Genomic DNA, 23,669 nt, shown 5'->3' on the forward strand with positions numbered 1-23,669 from the left:
TGCCTTGAGAGTAGATTGTACATCTATAATGCTGCTCATTATATTTAGTGACTGTTTACAGAGTTCCAGCAAAAGCCTTCCTATTCACATATGTGGCAGCAGTGATGTGATTTGTATCATCTGCAGCTCTGTTGTGGTAACTGCAGCTATGTATGAATGGCAGGTGGTGAGGAATGAATAGATCTATCATCAACCTTTTCAAACATATTGTAGGAGAAACAGTAAAGACGGAAGGTCACAATGCTATAGCTGCAGGCTTCTCTTGATTCTGATATGCGATATATATGGACACCCGACTTACAGACAACCCATAGTTACAGACGGACCCCTCTGCCCCATGTGAACTCTGGTAAAGCTCTCTGGATGCTTTACTATAGTCCCAGACTGCAATGATCAGCAGTAAGATGTCTGTAATGAAGCTTTATTGATAATTCTTGGTCCAATTACACCAAAAATTTTGAAACTCCAATTGTCACTGGGGCAAAAGAAAAAAAATTGTCTAGAACTTCCATTATAAAATATACAGTTTCGACTTACATACAAATTCAACTTAAGAACAAACCTCCAGACCCTATCTTGTATGTAACCCGGGGACTGCCTGTATATATATATATATATATATATATATATATATATATATATATATACAGTCACAATAAACATAGGAAAATAAATAGATGAAGCGGCACTAAATCGGGCACTAAATCGGATTAAATCCAAAAAAATTGGGTGCAGGCTTACTGAGGTCCGGCTCAGGGATCCCAAAACTTCAATAATCCAAGGCAGGAAAGCAGCACTCTGTGACAAATAAGTGTTTATTTCACACATAGGAAATACGACGTTTCAGCTATCTCGATGTAGCCATTTTCTATATAAAGACTTACAGAGTATAATTTTGGGTAGTGTTGTGGTGTATGAATTACCCACCATCTACACCAATTTGACTTTGCTGTTTGGAGATGTTGGGAGTAATGGGTATTGATGATATTCTGATAAGGCTAATAGGAATGTTAAGACAAACCAGCAGTAGAGAAGAAGTTTCAAGCAAGGTCAAGCAGATCCCAAAGTTTTCCATCATCCAGACAAACATCTTGATTATAAAAAACTACCGTAATATCATGATCATGCTTCCTTACACACCCTTGCTTTATGTCCGGACCATCTCCAGGAACTTTGCAGAAGGTAATTTGGTGTAATTCCTGCCATTGGCACCTAGCAAACTATCAATTTACAGTTTGCAGTGGTGCCCAGGACTTAAAGAGGTTGTCCAGGTATTGATGTTATCATCCTGTCCAATGCACTATATTAACTATTCCAGATACCAAGCCTGATAGTTTGTGAATGAAAATGATTAAAATTCAAAATAAATCCAAAATATCATCCGAGTAAGTGAAATCTGTGCAGATATAATACATCTAGAATACATACCGTAATTCTATCCTTTTATGCTGATCCCTTTTAGCTTCACTCTGACGTTCCACTAATTTTTTCCGGGGTGTCATTTAGATTATTTCCACATGGTAATTATTTCTCCTGCATGTAATTTTAGTATCACATCTTACAGGTTGAAGCATTTAATTACAATTACCACTTCATCGTGTCACTTAGCAAAACACATTTCAATGCCCTGCATTAGCTGCATGACAAAACAGCGGAAGCCACAAGTGACAGGCCGCACTTGTCAGTAATCCCACAGCTGACATGTCTACAGATAAGAGTAGAGATAGCGAGTGTCAGCAGCATGGCGAGCAGACGCATCATACACCAAATCACAGCTGCTATACTAGGAGAAATATGGTAATATCCAGGGATTTAATCTATTCCTGCCTTCACTAATTATTGAGATGATCAGTACTGAGTCCAATAATGGTGTGGTTATCAACAGGATCTGCATTTATTTAGAAGCAGAACCCAATTCTGGGACCCTTATCTGTTCCAAGAACTGAGGTCCCCCATCCATGTCTCTCTAGTTCGGTAGCCCCCCTCCCCCTACAAACAAATTTTTCTCATGCCCACCAGTACCATTTAGAACAAATGATCCAGAATTGCCAGAATACAGGTCCTCCCCACTAATGAAGAATCTGGATGCATTTTGGATTTTTGGATCAAGGCAGCTTCATACAGGAGAAAATCTCACTGTAAGGTGAAAGCCTATGCAATTCTAGCTTAGACACAGCAGTCCAGTGGGTATAAAATAAATTAATATTGTATGTATACCAACTGTATATAGTGGGAAGTGACTGAGCTCAAGTTAAATCCAGTGATGTCTTCTGAATGTATTGAGCATGGGCTAAAAAGAGAATACTGCAACCCTTCATATTTCTCTCTAGCCCCAGTTACTTGACTATATAGTGACCAACTGATATCAAACGGTGACTGACTGGTCTCCTAACGCGGAGGTGGGGACACGTCTGGAAGCTTTTGTTAAAAAAGCGCGGCCTGTGCTAAAATGGGGTGTCACCTAAGTTGCAACAAAAAATCCAGAAAAAAACGTACCAACTAATAGGAGGTACAATTAAATAATATATCTTCATTACACTACATTACGGAACCAGGCAAAATTCTTCCCATCTTTATACAAAAGTGCTACTCCAAACAATAATATTACTACAATAAGATTAAAGGAGTTACATTGTTCTTTTCATAAAAATACAAAGCTTATGTCTATTTTTATTTCACATTTTAAAAACATAAACGGACGCAGCTAGTGCAATATAGAAGAGTATGTGTAGTCCAAAAAAAGCCAGTTTTTGAGACCAGAAAATGGCAGCAAAAACGGTACCGCAAAATGCATACCATTGTGTGAATGAGGACTGTTTTTATGTATTATGAACCAAACATACCTTGAGAATACTGTAGCGACACTGATGCAGAAACATATCTTCTTTCTTCTCTGAGCTGAATGGTTTTGCTCAAAAAAACTATTATAAAATTATGACATTGAGGCTCTGTCACTCCTGTGGCTGCCTCAGTGCTCTCCTGTTACCCTAATTATGGACTGCTCTAGAGAATGATGTAGTAACAGTGCAGTCCCTGACAGGCAGAAGTAATCAATCCCTGCACCATTCCCCAGCTGCTGTGTATGAGTCATCCAGCTAAGGTCAATTAGTCCTGTCTGGACAGTTCAGGAAGTTCTGTGAAACACAGCAGGCAGTCTGCACCCAGCTTTCCCAAGGTGAATTTTATAATTGTTTATTGAGAAAACCCACCCAGATCAGGGATTAAACAAGATATGTTTCTGCATCGGTGTGACTACAATATTCTCAAGGTATGTTTCACAATGCATAAAAACAAATGGTAGATTTCCTTTAATGTTTCATGCTCATGTTTAGACAAGCAAAATGTGCTGTACATGTACAATGAATGCCACATAAGAGTTTAGTTTTGATCCACACTTTCAGTTTCCAATGCATTTTTTAAACCTAAAATACACAATAGATTAGCCTCCCCTCTAAATTTTTTAGATTATCTTCTCGTGGTTTTGTTTTTAAAAATTCTCCATGCATGGATTCACGGAAAATAGAGTATAAATAATATGTATTTTAAAATTTTCTCCAAAGGGATGAAGCTCTACGACCAGCTCATTTTATGCTCATCTGCAATGCAGACAAACATATCAATTTCATTTTTACAGCAACGCTATTGACCTTGTACAAGGATAAAAATACAGCACCTATTATACAGGATGTATTTCATGCTACATTACATACAGCCTTTGTAGCTAATTAATAAATTATTTCTAAGGTTTTTTAAAAAACGGTGGGTGCTATAGAATAATTACAACTCCACAGAAAGACTCTGTAAAGTGGTGTTTATTTAAAGGAAATCTACCATTTGATTTGATGCATTATGAAGCCAACATACCTTGAGAATGCTGTAGCTACAATGATGCAGAAACATTTCTTGTTTAATCCCGAGTGGTTTTGATTTGGTTTAATTATGTACTGCTCCAAAGAATGATGTAATCACTGTGTTGTCACTGACAGGCAGAAGTAATCAATTGCTGCCCCATCCCCTAGTTGCTTTGTAAGAGTGATTAGTCCTGTACAGTTCAGGAAGCTCCATGTAATGTGTTTATGAACTGCAGGCTGAATACAATCCTGCTTTCCCAAGGTCCTGAATGTTATAATATAATTGTTTTTTCAGCAAAACCACTAGGTTCAGTATTAACCAAGATATGTTTCTGCATCAGTGTAGCTACAGCATTCTCAAGGTATGTTTGGTTCATAATGCATCAAATCAAATGGTAGATTTCCTCTAATTAGAGGTCCTCAGCCAGTGCGTCTTGGAACGCCAGGTCCCAGGCAGCAACTGAACAGCTGGGGGCCTTTAAATTAAATTCAGTTTCTTCTCTTCCCCCACAGCACTCCTCACCTCTTCTCAGCTGTATCTGTGTGGGAGGCTCTAAAGCCGGCAGGTGCAAAAATGCCATTATATAGCTTATGCTGGCTTCAGAGCCACAGCAGAGAAGAGAGCTATTGTAGGTGGGTGGGGGCATTATAAGGAGGGAGGTTAAGAAAAAGGGGCATTATACAAGAGGGGCTGCAGTAATAGGGGGCTGATCACCATTGTATAAGCAAATGCAAAGAGTTAAAGTTAGTGGAAGTAGTAAGCCTTCAACGCAGTCGGACAGGGTTGGATTTCCCGGTATTAGGGGACATACGAGTATAATATATATATATATATATATATATATATACACACTCACCGGCCACTTTATTAGGTACACCTTTCCAACTGCTCGTTACCACTTAATTTCTAATCAGCCAATCACATGGCGGCAACTCAGTGAATTTAGGCATGTAGACATGGACAAGACAATCTCCTGCAGTTCAAACCGAGCATCAGTATAGGGAAGAAAGGTGATTTGAGTGCCTTTGAACGTGGCATGGTTGTTGGTGCCAGAAGGGCTGGTCTGAGTATTTCAGAAACTGCTGATCTACTGGGATTTTCACGCACAGAGAATGGTCCAAAAAAGAAAAAACATCCAGTGAGCGGCAGTTCTGTGGGCAGAAATGCCTTGTTGATGCCAGAGGTCAGAGGAGAATGGGCAGACTGTTTCGAGCTGATAGAAAGGACACAGTGACTCAAATCGCCACCCGTTACAACCAAGGTAGGCAGAAGAGCATCTCTGAATGCACAGTACGTCGAACTTTGAGGCAGATGGGCTACAGCAGCAGAATACTACACCGGGTGCCACTCCTTTGCTAAGAACAGGAAACTGAGGCTACAATTTGCACAAGCTCATCGAAATTGGACAGTAGAAGATTGGAAAAACGTTGCCTGGTCTGATGAATCTCGATTTCTGCTGCGACATTCGGATGGTAGGGTCAGAATTTGGCGTCAAAAACATGAAAGCATGGATCCATCCTGCCTTGTATCAACAGTTCAGGCTGGTGGTGGTGGTGTCATGGTGTGGGGAATATTTTCTTGCCACTCTTTGGGCCCCTTGGTACCAATTGAGCATCGTTGCAACGCCACAGCCTACCTGAGTATTGTTGCTGACCATGTCCATCCCTTTATTACCACAATGTACCCAACATCTGATGGCTACTTTCAGCAGGATAATGCGCCATGTCATAAAGCTGGAATCATCTCAGACTGGTTTCTTGAACATGACAATGAGGTCACTGTACTGAAATGGCCTCCACAGTCACCAGATCTCAATCCAATAGAGCATCTTTGGGATGTGGTGGAACGGGAGATTCGCATCATGGATGTGCAGCCGACAAATCTGCGGCAACTGTGTGATGCCATCATGTCAATATGGACCAAAATCTCTGAGGAATGCTTCCAGCACCTTGTTGAATCTATGCCACGAAGTATTGAGGCAGTTCTGAAGGCAAAAGGGGGTCCAACCCGTTACTAGCATGGTGTACCTAATAAAGTGGCCGGTGAGTGTATATATGTGTATATATGTATGTATATATGTATGTGTATGTGTATGTATATATATATATATATATATATATATATATATATATACTTCTAAGATGGAATAACGCTTAAAAAATTACTAACCAAAACTCATGAAACCTCTTTAATTGTTGATTCCCTGTTAATATATTACAAGACTTTGCTCTGTACCAAACACTTGGCATTACCGCACATGCATTTACTTTCTTAAATCCATCCACACCATACATTTCAATGTCTCATAGCATCTCATAACACTTTTATCTGCTTTAGTCATTAACCCCATTATATTATACATACCTAATAACTTCCGAAAGGGCAAGCCTTAAAGGGAACCTGTCACGAGGGACCTCATTTTCACTAAAGACAGGTTGCAGAAGCCCTTCACACCAGCAGTGCAAATCTGCCTTTCTGCCTTTTCTAAGCATTTGCATTACAATATAATTGTGTGTGTTATAACTTACTCTTTCATCCTGACAAAATCCTGGGGTAGTCACAGGGGCTGGGCCTTGGTTTGGATGCATTTAAAAAAACAACAAATGCTTAGAAAAGGCAGAGAGGCATTTTTGCACTGCATGTGTCATGGGCTTTTTCAATCTGTCTTTAGTGAAAATGAGGTCCCTGGTGACAGGTTCCCTTTAAGGTTATGCAAATATAGAAAGTAGCAGGTATGGCTAATATCAGCATTCAATCTGTGACATATAGCAGGGGAATAAAAACCAGATCAAAGTCATATTTTGTCAGTACTGCCTCCTCAACGTGCCAATTATTGCTACTTTTTGCATAAATAGATAATAGATAAATAATAATGGTTGGTTCATACTATCAGCAGATCACTATGTGTATGTGCTGTTGAGATGTTTGACTGCACTGTCTAATGTTACATATCCCAGTAGTTGGGAGAACAATGATGAACTGAGATTGTGCACAGATGGATCGTCAGATTACATGAATGATGTGCAGTGATCTATTCTGTACAGTAAGTGAAAGTAGATGTCACATTCCAAGTCTATTGCATCAAGTCGTGTTTTGGGATACAAGATAGACGCCCAGCTACAGGTGTTCCACTGACTTAACACCTCCACTTTCAAAGGCTATTGTGGCGTATAGATGTCTATCCTGTTCAGTTAGGGTACCACTAGTGTCACCAACACAATAATAGCAAAGATTGGTAAGGAGGACATGTGGGTAACACTACAAAGATGCCTGTGCAAAAAAGAGCTGCTAGAAGGAAATCTTAATGTTTTGTGTACCCATGGGTTTCAGAAGGAAATTTTGATGAGGCCTTCCTTCAGGTAATTATTAATGACCTAAATTATATAATTTCAAGGTGTAAATTTCAAGACAAGGAAGAGATGCAGGCCCTGAGCTTACCCAGAATATCTGCCCCTGGGTACTTCCAAGGGACTGTGCTGAACCATAGGTAGCAACTGGACGATAGTCCTTACTCTTGGTATGTTCATAAGACAGTAGAAATACAAGTAGCAAGAAACCAGTATAACTAGCCCTGGCTGGCGTGAGGAGTGGGTACATGTGATGTTCCTGGATGCCACCCTGGAGGCTGATTGGTTCAGCCATCTATTACTCACACAAAACCTGAAACACTCACTCAGCTCCATGATGAGCAATAAGAATGCTCAACTAAAACACAGCGGTCAAGCCAAAACTGGATCAAACAGCCCCATTTTTTTCAGTGTAATTGTGTGTATTTACCGTATTTTTCGGACTATAAGGTGCACAAAAAATCCTTTGATTTTCTCAGAAATCAATGGTGCGCCTTATAGTCCAGTGCGCCTTATATATGAACCGTACTTACAGACAACAGCTGCCTTGAACTGTGCACAGGTCTGCCTCGTCTGACTGGTCATTCATCCTTATAATCAGGTGCACCTTACATTTTAGCAGGCATTTATTGATGGTGCGCCTTATAATCCGGTGCGCCTTATAGTCAGAAAAATACGGTATTCTATTTTTTGATACAGAATAAACTGAGCTGTTTTGAATATTTTTTTATTTCATTGTTTCATTATTAACACATCTATTGATCCTTTGATTCCCATAATTTCCCAACTTCTTGCTTTTGCCATTTCAATGTTGAGAAGTAGATTCTCTTTAGCATAACGACAACACATCTGAACTTCATACTTCACTTTTCTACTTCATATATTCCAGTATGAAAATATTTTTACTGTGAAAAATTTTGTGTGAAAAAACCCCAAGGAAATCCCAGGTTACAGGCACTGCTACATGACACCAGCAGTACAGTCACAGGACATGGGTTCTAGTTTAAACAAATGTTCCCCATGTTTTGCTTCAGTTCTACTGACCTGGTAGCAATTGTTTTTATGTCTGTCTCTGAGATAATGGAGCGATTGTTTTATGTTTGTATCAGCTAGAAATCCATTTCTGCCGACATTCTAGAGCTAAGTCTCTGCCTCAGGCGGAATTCTTCACCAAAGCCGACTTAAAACCACCTGTCAAATTAAAACTCAAGCAAATGTCTCTTCTGGACAAGATTTCATTTTTCATGTGCGCGCGGCCTGAGGTTCACATTGCATTATATTCAACGTTCCTGGGAACCGTCCCTTTATTTATACTGCTGAATGCAACTTTCTACCTTGTACTTTGAATGTGTACACGGCCTAAGGCAATGTAGATACGGGTTGTGCTAATCTTCTCCCCTGCTAATTAAATATTACTATAGCGGGTGAAATAAGTCGGTGAAATGGAGGCGCCATTGGTCTTGGAATGTAAATGATTGCCATACATCTTGATATATTATAGGTAATATTTCTCTTTTTTTTCTATATTCATAAACTTATGACAATTTTAATCAGTTTCCATCTTTTACTCTCAACCTTTACCGTTTTCCAAACAGTCTTTCATGTCCTTGTAGATCTTTTTTTCCCTTTTCTTCTAGTAATCCTAATGAAAGTTCAAGCCACATGCTGTGACATTTCCTTCTCAATGCTTCTTGATCTCTTTCTAATTCCTTGGACACAAAGTGCATGCTATTTTCGGTAAAATCAAAGAAATCAGGATTGGCCTTTCTAATGTTTTATAACACTCACATTAAATGTTTAGCCTGACAAACATAGCTTTCAAAAGTATGTAAATAAAAATATTATTTAGTATTCCGAATGGTGTAAATGGACAGCCCCAGAGAGGCTTCCATTCTTATTGCCGTTTCATGACACTACACTGGTCATATCCCCATCCCTATTGAAGTTTATACCAGAAAGGGTAATATGCCAAATTAACTTGGGGCTCCCTCTCTCCATGTATCTCACGGCAACCACAGGCTTTACCTCCTTTGTAAACACGTTATCAGCCTACACTTCACTATTCAATGTCGCTACCATGTATGGAAGTTAAAGGGGTCGTCCACTTTCAGCAAATAATTAATATTATGTTTGTGTAATTAAATATTGTACAAATTGCCAGTATACTTTTTGTATCAAATCCTCGCTGTTTTCTCGCAAATTTTATTAGAGCCATGTGCATACAAACTATGGTGTCGTACATACAGGGGCGGCGCTAGCACTGGGCATATCTGGGCAAGTGCTGAGGCCCAGGGCTGCTGGTGGGGCCCACATAAAGAATCCATGGGGTTGAGGGGGGATGTATCTAATGAATCCATAGAGGGGGTTGTATAAAAAATAACCATGAGGTGGCTTTATGTAGAATAACCATGATGGGGCTGTTTGCTATTATAAACTAGGGAATATTTAAGGGAACAGGAGGCTTTTAGTTTCTTAATTTTGAATCCTGCCACGTGAGTTTACTGCAAAAGGGCCTACTGAAACCTGGAGCCAACCCTGCTTGCATAGATGATAATGTACATATATCAGGACTCCATCTCCAAATTTTCACATACAAAAAATGTATATCAGTATAAAATATGATGAATGGAAACAAAATTGAAAATTGTATAACTTTCTATTACACAAACAACATCAATTATTTGCTGAAAGAGGACAATCCCTTTAAGCATGCGACAATACAGAGAAGTGAGCAAGATAAGTGTCAGTGTAAATACACATTTAGGCTGATCACTAATTCAAAAAATTGACAAAGGTGTATTCACACCGAAACGTTGCCACACTTGAATACACCTCAGCTTTGATAATTGGAGTGCAGTCTGCCTTTCTGGCTTAAAGAATTATTAACCACTTAAAGAACCCAGCTTTTTTTCGCTCATTTTTCGCTCCCCACCCTCAAAAATCTATAACTTTTTCATTTTTCTGTGTACAGAGCTGTGTGAGGGCTTATTTTCTGTGTAACAAATGTTACTTCGCAGTGAGGTTATTTATTGTTCCATGATGTATACTGGGAAGTTGGAAAAAAATCCAAATGTGGTAAAATTGTTGAAAAAACGCATTTGCGTAACTTTCGTGTGGCCTCAGGTTTTACGACTTTCACTGCGCTCGGTACAATCATGTTGATACCAAATGTATACATTTTCATGAATTAAAACAATGTGCACGAAAAAAAAAATAGTTTCGCCATCTTGTGACCCTATTGACTTCCTACACTATTTCTTAGACCCTCTAGGGTACTTTAACCGAAGACGGTTTCATGGTTTCTAGCATATACTTCAATACTACTGTATTGCAGTTTTTGGCATTTTTACATAGGATTCATTACCATGAGCTACTGGCGCCGCCTTTGCTGGTGGCAAACAAGGGGTTAACACCCGCAATATGCAGCAAACCCCATCTCTGTATGAAGATGGCTCAGCCCGTGAACTCTCTTCATACACCCTTTGTAGCTCGAGAGTGAAGGGGTGAATGAGAGACGGTCACCCAAGTAAGAATGCTAGTGATTGGCCTCAATAGTCACAGGAGCCTCTCCTGAATCTGCCGAAACTGCTGAAACAGAAGAGGGTCCGCAGCGTCGGAATGGGGAACTGGAAGTGGCTTTTAACAGTTTTTACTTTAATGATGCATTGATCAAGCACTTACATGCACCGAGAAGAACCAGGTGAACTCCGGCGGACCTCAGCGGACCTAGGCGCAGCAGCGACACCTGGTGGACATCGACACCTGGTGGACAAGACCCGAATCCTCGTCGGAGAACGCGCCGCTGGATCGCGACAGGACCGGGTAAGTAAATCAGCCCCATTATGTTTTATTCAAACTATTTAGAACCTGTTTAATGACATTAGATTACTTTGTGTTTTTTCTTTTAAGATCAGCCATTTCAGTTTATTTTTGGAGTCCTCAATGTTTTTGTCTTCTTCTATCTTCCATAATTACTGTGATAAGGAAAACAATTCCTGCCAGAAAAACATCTTCAGCTACAATAGAAACAAATGTTTCCTAAATGACCTCACAAGGACAACATTACCCATCTAATTGGCCATTATGTTTTATGCATTTCCTTTCTTTGCTTTGGATCCGGAATTAAAGAGGTTTTTTTTCATCTACTAATTTTGTTTATTTGTTTATTTTGAGTTGTTTTAAATCTAATTTTGTGATATCATATTCCAAAAAAATCTTCCTATCTAGAATAATATTGCTTGGTTTCCTTACTTTGATATCATGCTGTATAGTAATCTGCTATATTTATTCTTGTCAAAAGCCACCAGCTGGTGTCCCAAATAAACCTTATACCCACCCGGGGTGGATGTTCTCATATATTGGATATGCTCTTCATTTCTTAAACATGTTTATGTAGGCAAAATCCTTAGCATATTTTAGTTATGGCCATTGGCTACGATCTTAATACATCTAAATCACATACTAAGTACATTGTTCATGCAGTCCATAAAGACACAAATTTCCAAATCTTCAACATGTACACCTCTTACACACAATTTTTGAGCGTTTGTGCCAGATTCTGGATTCTCCTTATAGACATCAGTAGGGAAGTTAAAATCTGAAAGTAAACGGTCTACTTGCACAATGATGGATCTGTACAGCAAATTTACATCTCAGACCTTATGAAAATATAGAGCATGGCCTATTTTCTCATGTAGTTCCCTTCAATATGCCCCATACAAGTCTATGGGAATGTAAAAATATGGGTTATGTGCAGTATCCAGGGAGACCACAACCAATCGGAGGTGCATTCTGTCATTCAGCCAATAGTCAGCCAACAGTCTTTTGTTAGCCCACCATATTTTATACGGATAAGGCAGGAGGTCAGGGCACGCAGCACGGGATCTGAGTCAGGGACGTAGTAATAGGTCAAGGCAAGCAGAACGTGCTGACATACAATTCAGCACGAAAACATACACATAGGTCAATACTGTCTCAAGATAAATGTAATATCAGCAAAAAAAGAGTACAGTTTAAAAACATTTTATTTATTGATAATTTTGCTAAAAAAAATCCTACCAACACACAAGGTGTACTATATGTTCACTTTTCGTCTATTAATATTTGTCTTGTCTTTATATGTCTTGTGTGTTGCTAGGATTTATTAACAAGATTATCAATAGATATAATGCCTTTACACTGTACTCTTCCAGTGCCGACTTAAAGGGGTTGTCCGAGTTTTGAAAAAAAAATATATGTGGCCGGGAGCGGGCTGCCTAAAACAATAAAGCTGTACTTACCTTCCGGTGCCCTCCTGTATCCAGCGCTGCTGTCGCTCCGGTCCGGGCGCCATGTAAGCAAACATGGCCACCGGAGCAGCGCTGCATTCAGCTTCCGGCTGGATACGACAACCTTCCGGCCCCCATACACAATGCTGTGTATAGGGACGGATAGGCGTACCCGGCCACGGCCGGCCGGAAGCTGAATGCAGCGCTGCTCCGGCGGCCATGTTTGTTTACACAAACATGGAGCGACAGCAGCGCTGGATACCGGAGGGCACCGGAAGATAAGTACAGCTTTATTATTTTAGGCAGCCCGCTCCCGGCCACATATATATATATTTTTTTTTAAACTCGGACAACCCCTTTAATAGCAACTAATAGGCCCCCATTTAGGGTAGTAGCAAAGTACCTAATATTTAACCACCTCTTGTCCAGCTTTTAGCATTACCATAGCAATAATCAAATTAAAATCTAATTCTGAGATTTTATTTTGCTGAATGTGAATAAACCTGCAGCTAGTTTGTAAAAGTTGATGCAGACCAATATAAATCTACTTACATTATAACTTAAAGGGAAATTAAATACTTGTGTTGTGGGGGTATGAAAACAATAAACATTTTATACTTACCTCCTCCATCCTGATCTCCTACACACACCTGCTATAGCATCAGCCTATAGCAGGTGCACCACTGTGGACCGCACTTCTGTCCTCTGTAAACAGAGACCAGGCAGTGACATAGCGGGGCAAAAGGTATACAATGTTTATTGTATTCATAGCAATCTCAACCCCCCCACCCATATATTTTTTAAATGGTGCTATTGGAAATGCAACAAAAAAACCTGTCCATAAAAATATTCAAAGTTGACTCTCTGGATGTGATGATCAGTAGTGGATTATGATATAGGAGATTTGGACGGCTGCTCAGAGCCGACTATACCCGAATATTTCCGATTTGCGCCGATTTCCCCTGAATTGCCCCCGGATTGTGGTGCATCGGCGATGGCATGCACGCGACGGAAATCGGGGGAGCGTGGCCGGACGAAAACCCGACGGATTCGGAAAAACCGCCGCATAAAAAAAAAAATGTGTTGCGGAGCTTGCACTTACCTTCACTAGGAATAGGCCGGTGAACTTGAGTGCGTTCCGATGCTCTTTAGCACAGCAGCGCCACCTGGTGGACGTCGGAGGAACTGCCTTAATGAATCCCGTCCGGACCCGAATCCACCGCAGAGAATGCGCAGCTGGATCGCGAATGGACCAGGTAAGTAAATCTGTCCCAGTATTTCTGGCGCCCGTTCTTTATGAATCTGGCACTCCTTGCACTGCCTTGATAGAGTGCACCCACTTTTATTTGATGCACTTTTAACATAGGGCGTGCAACACAATTCTGTCGGATTTTGCATGATAAATATGGTGCATGGTCCGACTAAGCCCCGGAACGGCCCCTAATTTGTGTTGCATGATGACTGGTACAGCTGCCCCACAAAAGGGTTGTGTGCAACACATATGCGGCACAGACACTTAAATACCTGTGCAAGCAGTTTGAATCTAAAAGAATCTGCACCATAAAACCGGTGTACGGCCCTTAGTAAATGTGCCCTAAATGTAATTGAGGGATATAACATCATCCATTGAGGACTCCAATGACAAGTTTTTTTCAAGACCTGGTACTACTAGCTAAATTTTTAAAATTTGTAAAAGCTAATATCTTCTTGAGGGAGTCACAAGTTTAAACACCAATTCGCCTCTTCCCCAACATTCAGTTGGAAGTTGTGACCCCATGAGTGTTCTGCATTTTTGCTATTTCAAACTATTCTCCTCTTCCTAGCCAACCACTTCCCATTTCACTGCCCTTTTTATTTGTTTGATCCTTTAGTTAACAACTTTTTTAGTCTTCCAATGTGCCAAATCTATAATTCTTCTGCTTGCTTTAGACATTCCTAGCTCACCATAATGCATCACTCAGAAAAGTTTTGCAAAAGTTTGTGGGCTATTCATGGTTTGTAGTGTTTACTTGTTAGATGTGATTTATGCTGTTTTAAACTATATATACAGTATATAGATAAAAAGAATCTGATCACATTTTAAAAAATATTTAACAAAAAAACTAATTACTAAGAAAAATATCTGACTCATGGCAAATATTGATAGCATTAGGCAAAAATATATGTGTAGAGAACCAAGAGAATAATATTGAATTAATTTGAAGTTTAGAAAACAGATGGGAAAAGCTAAGCCTTCCCCTCCTTGAAATCAGGCCAAATCCAGTACAATTCTCAATGGGAATAGAATGACCCTTAGGTCACAGTCAAAAATCTGGACCACTCTGCTAAAGCTCTCAGGGATTCTCCACTGAGATTTACACAGGAAAAGTTCTATCAGTGATGCATCCGATGCATTCAGAGAGGTGAAGCTTTGCCAAAAGTGACAGGGGAAAGCTATTTCTGACACAAGGCAGAAGATCTATAGACATACAAGCTTCCTAAGAAACCTAAGAAATTTGACAAAACTCCCAGTAAATATGTATAGTACTACAGAGATTGTCAATGTGACCAGAGACAATTCTATTAGGTTGATTTTATATCATTCCTATAAAATCAGTGCATAGTACGGTACTTAAAGAGTTGAGTTTGAGTACACAACTGTTGGTCAGGCTACAGTAAAACATTAGGAAAACCATGTTAAATAAATATGTATACTGTAAATATGATTTATATCACTTTGTTGTTGTATTATTTATGCTTAGAGACATTACTATAATAAAACAGATGTGTTTTTACATCGCTGTCATCCACTGCTCTTGAGATAGACGTTATGAAGTTGTGTTCTTCACACATCATCAAGCAAGATGTTCAGCAATGGACACCGGTGGGATTCCACCGATGATGTGTGAGTAAACCAAATAGACAGACTTCCCCTTCTCCACTCGAGAAGTAAGTACTTCCTGACCCACATGCCAAATAAAACTCTAAATATAGCAAAAACAAAAGTGGGGGATATGGTTACATTGAGGAGGGGTCCTATATTTTTTTAGTTTCTTTTCTCCATATACAATATGTTTTTACCAGTTGTATTATAGTATCTAGGTAATCTGTAATCTACAGATTACAATTTTAAGACATATATGGCCCAGTGGTGTTTGACAATCTGCTCCACTGACAAGATGTTAAACAGACATTCAATTTTCATAAAAGTAAATATAATTAACGTATGTATCTAATGTAACTGTCTCCACTTATCAAGCTCCTTTCCTTCTCTTCTTTTCTAACTCAGCTCTTGCTCTCAAATTTCTTCTGAATTGGTCCTGCTTCATGAACTGGAGATCACATCAGGAATATCAACGTCTGATACAAAAACCCATGATGATACAAATAAATGAATATAACAAAACTCAATGCCATTAGTCACAAAATGGAGCTTAAATAGTTTAATTTTATGATTTACAAAATGTATGGCCTCTCTAAAGTAGGCGGAGTTATCAACAAGATGGCCGCCACTGGAAACTACAAGTCCCATTATCCTTTAGTTCTCAGTAACTCCTCCTACCTTCAATGCTCTGCTCCCTGTGATGATGTAACAGACTGTCCTGCTCTGTTACCATAGTAATGATGTGTAACTGCCATCAGTGCCATCACCTCACTGAGATGACGTCTCACCACAACACTAACCATACTGGATGCACTGCAACCAACCGACTACAGCCAACATAGTGCTGATCACATGACCTGCCCAGGCAGGTGCAGGACATCTGATGTGGACATGTGACCAGCGGCCATCTTCTGTCCTGTGTCTGCTCCGTGCGGAGGAAATTAATGGACTGATTAAAGGGCCAGTTTAATTTTTTTATTGCATTGTACGTCAGCAGCATTTTCTGCTAAGGGGAGCAAAATTTCAAATAACAACTAATTAGCTTATATTTTGAGTACCCCTTTGTATATGAATTATGCTGATTCCTGGAATACCCCTTAAACATAAAAGTCTCAGGAGACGGGAGGTAGGAGGAGTGAGTGAGGGGCGATATATACACTGTGAAGGCTGCTAAAGCTATCTGTTATTTTCCAGTTCATCTAAAGTATGTTATTCACATCAGTGCCAATTAAAAGGGTTGTCAAAAGTTTAGAAATTATCCTCATACATGGGGTAGTGTATATCAAGATGATTGGTGTGGGTTCCACTACTGGGACCTCTACTGATGCCGGGAAAGGGGCCCCCAGCAATCCAGAGAACAGGAATCGTGTTGTCTCTAGTTGATGACTATGCACCCTTCCACTCCATCCTTCCATAAGGAAGTTCTAGAGATAACTGAGCCCAAATTCGTGAGAACAGGATCCCCATTCTCTGGATCGTGGGGGTTGCGTCAGTTGGAACCACACCAATCGCCTTGTTATCCTCCATCCTCCACCCTTTCAAAACTTCCTGATAATGTCCTTATAATGTCTTTATCAAGTTAACACTTCTGAGTAAGTACAAGTGTAATGGAGCAGAATCTCTACCTAAAAGTTTTTAGACTGCTGTTCTATTGATTTATATAAAGTCTAATGACAGAATAGGGGTAAACTAATGATTATGAATTCCAGCAGCAGCCACTAGAAGTATGCTATGCCATAACTCCATAATGTGTTACTAATAAGTTCAAATTATGATGAAAAAATTATTTAAAGGAATTGCAATCCTTGTGTGCCGCCCTGTGTAACAGCCTGTGAAGCCAAAGCGCATAACCCAGAGCCCTTCTGGCTCATTAGCATAATTTTAATCATTGGGGCACATTTACTTAGAACAGTGCAAACTGCAATATGTGCAGTTTGCCTGTGTATAGTGCAACGTGGGCCAGATTCAGGAGTTCTGGCTCCATTCTTCAGTAATCTGGAACCCTCTTCACATTTTTTTTTTGGTGCACCTTTAGCATGGGCCATGCAACACACTTCTGTCGGACTTTACTTGTTAAATCTGGCGCACGGTCCGACTGACCACTGAAACACCCAAATTTGTGTCGTATGAAGAATAGTGCATCCGCGACACGAAACGGTCACGTGTGACACAAATGTAGCAGATTGCACTGAAAAGAACGTGCACAGTCCGACAGAAAACTGCCGCACGACCCTAAGTAAATAAGCCCCAATGACTTTAGAAGGAAGGAGGCCATGGATAACAAATATAAGAAAATTACCACAGTCACGGTAAGTACCCCTGGTTTATCATGCTGGATTTTGATGGGAGATTTCCTTTAAACACCCCACTTTTATTAAACCATAAGTGTTCGCTCATAATTATTGCGAAAAACATATGTCATGTGTCTTGAGAGCCAGTCTTTGTATCACCTTGTACATTTTGTGTCTTATTACTGATAATTTTAGAACATAAACCATAAGAATGACCAAATGTTCTGAACACACGCACAAGTAGACAACCCATTGAGGTCAAAAATGCATCTGAATTCCCACGCCAGATCCTCCAACATCAACATTGTGGTTAATATGTGTGTTGTAACACATTGTGAACCATGAGTCCAAGTGACATGACTCACCGGTTCTCCATTTCCTGCCTGTACTTCCGTTGGCCCTCTATCCTTCTTTTATTAGACCTCTAGTGATGCTGGTGCACTGATTGTCTGGTAAACTAAGTATATTCCCCCCAACTGTGTTTAGGTCAACTTTGTATAAAATATTTACAGCAGCCAAGTAATTGTTACCATATGTTGGCGTAACACTGACCTTGCAGAGACGCTGTATTTCTAGTGATGAAATGTATTTGTATTACTACTTGCGTGGTTACATTACTGAAAGGAAGAAGAACATGTTTCTATAAACAGCAGTAAGATGACGTCTTCCTTCTTCTCACTCGCATTACTTTAATATTTGGGGAATCTCAGCTGTCTTTGCAGGGTTCACAGCTAGGGCCTGAATGTATATACTTATATGGAAAGTAAATAATGTAGAAAGCAGTGACGGGGGCCACCGAGTGAAACAGGGGACATCACAATTTTCTCTGGCATTATCAAGGAATAAAATAGAATTGGGTGGCAAATCTCCTGGTCATAAGTTTTTACATTACTCATCTGATTTATATATGGGTATTAGCAATTAAATATAACTTATTCTGTAAGAAAAAGTAATACAAAATTTCAATGTTGAAAAAGACCTCCTGTGGAGACATCCCTACATCCCCATATATAAGGGTAATTGTGTCCCAATGTAACACGGCAGACGCTACTTGTGGATAGTCCATTTGAATATGGAAGATGGAGCGCATGTGCCAAATTGTGGTGCATGATAAACGGTCTGTGCCAAATTGTGGCGCGTGATATATCGTAGACATAGTAGGAGTGTGATGCAAATATGGAGCTCGGATTGGCTGGCCACACTAGGATTTTTTTCTAAATTAACAGACATGCACAGTGGAAGATTTAGGACGCCAGGCAGCATGATCTAGGAGCCGTGTACTGTGTCAGGCACAATTATTCACCTCACATAGATGTCATTGATATCCCCAATGGAGAGTGTAATCTAAAGTTTGAATGTACACATAATGATCACATGTAACCTGTATTTTGATGTAAACAAATGTAATTGATCACATGATATTGTCACATGATTGTACTAAGTTTGCATAAAAGATCAGTTTGTATCCTTCACATTTGGCTTGAGAAAGGATTCTGAATAGGATCCGAAACGTAGCACTTGGGTGAATAAAGTACCCACTTTCTTATTACATATTGGTGTGCAGACTATTTTTGCATTTTTATATTAAGGAGTGGAGAGTCAAACCACTGATCAGGGGGGGCGAGCACCCGCACTAAACCTATCCAGGTGGTGCAGCTGGGAACATTATTCTAATATATATATATATATATATATATATATATATATATATATATATATATATATATATACTGTACTTTTATTATACATACTACACAAAGACTCCATCTTCATTTGTACATTTCCCAAGCCTTTTCTTCTCCTCTGGGTTGCTATCCATCCCATGATACCTCAGCACAATATCACATGACCACAAAACTTTTATTATCCTCACTGCGATGTAATATCCTTTTTTATAATATTTTTACAGCATTTTATTTACAGGAATTACTGACACTGATAATAGGAGAATAGGAGATCTCTGAAGACTCAAAAAATGTAGGTAGAGGTTTGTGCTTTAGGCTGCTAAGCAACCATACCTATGTGATAAATAAAGACAGACGCAGCAGGAGAAAGAACAGATGTAAGACTGACAAATGGAATACAATTATATAGCACATGATAGCGATAACTGTGCTGGCACCTATACAGGGATTGTCACACCTATGTAGCGGCGTTGAATGGCCACCGCCATATTGGTGTCAATCATTTTCATTGTTTTAATCCTTTTCTCTCAATTATTTTTTACAAACCCTACAGCTAACTACACTCACCGGCCACTTTATTAGGTACACCATGCTAGTAACGGGTTGGACCCCCTTTTGCCTTCAGAACTGCCTCAATTCTTTGTGACATAGATTCAACAAGGTGCTGGAAGCATTCCTCAGAGATTTTGGTCCATATTGACATGATGGCATCACACAGTTGCCGCAGATTTGTCTGCTGCACATGCATGATGCGAATCTCCCGTTCCACCACATCCCAAAGATGCTCTATTGGATTGAGATCTGGTGACTGGAGGCCATTTGAATACAGTGAACTCATTGTCATGTTCAAGAAACCAGTCTGAGATGATTCCAGCTTTATGACATGGCGCATTATCCTGCTGAAAGTAGCCATCAGATGTTGGATACATTGTGGTCATAAAGGGATGGATATGGTCAGCAACAATACTCAGGTAGGCTGTGGCGTTGCAACGATGCTCAATTGGTACCAAGGGGCCCAAAGAGTGCCAAGAAAATATTCCCCACACCATGACACCACCACCACCAGCCTGAACCGTTGGTACAAGGCAGGATGGATCCATGCTTTCATGTTGTTGACGCCAAATTCTGACCCTACCATCCGAATGTCGCAGCAGAAATCGAGACTCATCAGACCAGGCAATGTTTTCCCAATCTTCTACTGTCCAATTTCGATGAGCTTGTGCAAATTGTAACCTCAGTTTCCTGTTCTTAGCTGAAAGGAGTGGCACCCAGTGTGGTCTTCTGCTGCTGTAGCCCATCTGCCTCAAAGTTCGACGTACTGTGCGTTCAGAGATGCTCTTCTGCCTACCTTGGTTGTAACGGGTGGTGATTTGAGTCACTGTAGCCTTTCCATCAGCTCGAACCAGTCTGCCCATTCTCCTCTGACCTCTGGCATCAACAAGGCATTTCCGCCCACAGAACTGCCGCTCACTGGATGTTTTTTCTTTTTCGGACCATTCTCTGTAAACCCTAGAGATGGTTGTGCGTGGAAATCCCAGTAGATCAGCAGTTTCTGAAATACTCAGACCAGCCCTTCTGGCACCAACAACCATGCCACGTTCAAAGGCACTTAAATCACCTTTCTTCTCAATACTGATGCTCTGTTTGAACTGCAGGAGATTGTCTTGACCATGTCTACATGCCTAAATGCACTGAGTTGCTGCCATGTGATTGGCTGATTAGAAATTAAGTGTTAACGAGCAGTTGGATAGATGTACCTAATAAAGTGGCCGGTGAGTGTATAACCCTAGTGAAACATTTGTATAATGTAAACAAAAGGATCTTTTTCTAAATAAAAAAACTGAGCTGAAATAGCAATATCTGGGTCTATTAGAGCAACATTAGTTTCTCCAAAGTGTATCGAAAAAAGAAGAAATTTGAAAGTTTACAGATTCATACCGAATCTATGAATCAATTTGCTCATCTCTACACATAATGACCAGTAACTGTGTTACTCCTTTTGTATAGACACTTGAATACTGATTCCAGCAATGTCTTTTGAGGGGTTAGGTACGCTTTAAATTTTGCTGACTTACCTTGCTATTACCTGTGGAACAGAACTCTGTTTTGGAAACAAAACTGCACAGCCCACAGATTAGCCCATACAAATCCATACCATTAAATGGATTTAAAAAAATAAATAAATAATATAAAAAAAAATAAATAATAATAATAGTTTTTAAAAAGCTGTTATTGCGGTTAAAGGCGCCCTGGGTGTTCAGAGCCATTTATTTTCATTGCGTTAAAAGAACCAATGAGAAAAACCAGAAACCCTTCCCCTCACAGTGGCTACAATCCAGCGACTGAGATATTTGATAATTCCAATTTTAAATACAGCTAATGCGGTAATTGGCAATTTTGAATACAGCTAATGGATGCAGTGAATATGGAATTAGCAAGTAAGGAATATATTTCTCTAATTGATGATGATGCAGTAAGGTTATCTCACTAATACACCTCTTCACACAGCCCTGAAAAGGGCATTTATTTCTATATGTCCCTTATAGCCTTATCTTTCTATTTCCCTATCTTTCCTAAAAAGGCTAATTATTCTATCTATATTGTTTCCCTTAATGTAGCCTGTCCCTAGCTGTCTGCTGTCTGTAATGGCTTTGGAATATGAGACCCAGCTCTTATACCACACGGTCATGTGCTCCAGCTGGCCAATCACAGCAATGATCATACAGGGGCATGCCTGTGGTTGCTATGGGGCTGAAAGCTGATTGATTGGCTGCTCAGCAGTCAATCAACCAGCTTGCCGTGTTTTCCCAAACACTGAACTTGAAGCCCGAACATCTCACACATGTTCAGCTTCAGGGATGTGGATGCCAAACGCATTATTTCAGATAAGGACCCAAATTTGGGGGTTCAATCGACACTAGTCTCAAGCAGTTGCATTGACAAATGCATAAATACCCCATCAGACCAGTTGACTTTCATATGCCTAAAGCACACTGCCTGCCTGGAATTGTCATTCTCAAACACAAAGTCAAGTGATCTCAACTTTACATGCGAGGCATTAGTCTTAACCCCACAATGATACATCAAGAAGAAGCTTAACTAAGATGCCAGCTTACAAACCGAAGAGAATACAGCCAATAAATACATCTACCCCAATGACAGCTTGTAGTTAGGTCAAATTGCTCAGAGTTTTGGATCAAAGAGGACAAGTAGGTTGTAGCCATTGACAACAAAAAAAGATAAAGAAACAACAGGGGACAATGATAAGTCAATAAATAAAAAGTTATGCAAAATTGTTTATAGGGATAAATTCCAAAGTTGTTCAGTTTGTTATTCTCTAATGACAGAAATCCATTATAGTGAATGATACAACCCAACCCCCTTTATAATTCACAAATGTATTGAACTGGACTGACTGGGTCATGACAGTTATGTGAGCAGAACTATAAATGATTGTATATAAGAAAACATAATTTCCAATTATATAAAAAATAAATTAGAAAAATAAAAACCATAATAAAGTGGACAACCCCTTTAAAGACAAAATAGTTCTTGTCATGGTGCCAATAATATCAATAGCAATAATGATAATTACTACAATATCATTCTAGTTTTTACCTGATCTTCTGAACTTTCGTATGAGATGCACATGGGATAAGAACTTGCCTTGATGGCTCCTTCAATGTCTACATTCAACTCCTCTAGCTTCATCATGAGACATGTCATGGATTGTGACCACTGTGATCTTTCTTCCTTTAAAGCAACAACATAACAAAATTCTATATTAGCTAAGTAGATTAAGGGTTTTTCCAGGAAAAATGCATACTTATCCTACTTCCTGGATTATTCCATTACTTCAATTTTTGGGCCTGCTTTTTGTCAGACATTCCATGGGGTTCACAGGACACACTGCATCCAATGAATGGTCTCCTTGGACCACGCTATGTGACTTACATTTTCCAGGGAAAATAAATTTGTTGTTTTTAGTTCCATGGAGGCCACTCTATGGCTAAAGGTGGTCCTGTGTTCCCTCAAAACTTCCGGTGGATCATAGGGTGAAAACCGGAAGTAGCAGAGCAATGAAAGTCTTTTTTACCCAAATTTTCCATATTCCTAGAAAATGTCTTTGAAGGGGTTTGCCCATGAAAGAAAATTCGAAAATTTCAATACTCTAGTCATGTTTACACATCAGATCACTTTCAACCATTTACTTTACAATTTTACTCAATTTTATTGCTGGTTTAGCTCATATCACTCAGTGATAGTCAGTGTAATATTCCAGATTGTGTGAGAAGACTCTCTAAGCAAGCACATTATGATCCCTCTAGTGCTGTGAGATGCCATGTGCTGATAATGTGCTTAGA

The 23,669-nt window shown here is 39.7% G+C and overlaps 1 protein-coding gene across 1 annotated transcript in view; it reads right to left on the bottom strand.

The window, feature by feature from the left end:
• STARD13 (StAR related lipid transfer domain containing 13) overlaps positions 1–23,669 on the bottom strand; it is a 213,520-nt gene that overhangs the window by 162,336 nt on the left and 27,515 nt on the right. The window contains exon 2 of the mRNA XM_072134401.1: positions 22,924–23,058. Coding sequence (XP_071990502.1) covers positions 22,924–23,058 — 135 coding nt within the window. The remainder of the gene's footprint in view (positions 1–22,923; positions 23,059–23,669) is intronic.

Source organism: Engystomops pustulosus, chromosome 2, assembly GCF_040894005.1.
Source record: "Engystomops pustulosus chromosome 2, aEngPut4.maternal, whole genome shotgun sequence".
Lineage (NCBI taxonomy): Eukaryota > Metazoa > Chordata > Amphibia > Anura > Leptodactylidae > Engystomops > Engystomops pustulosus.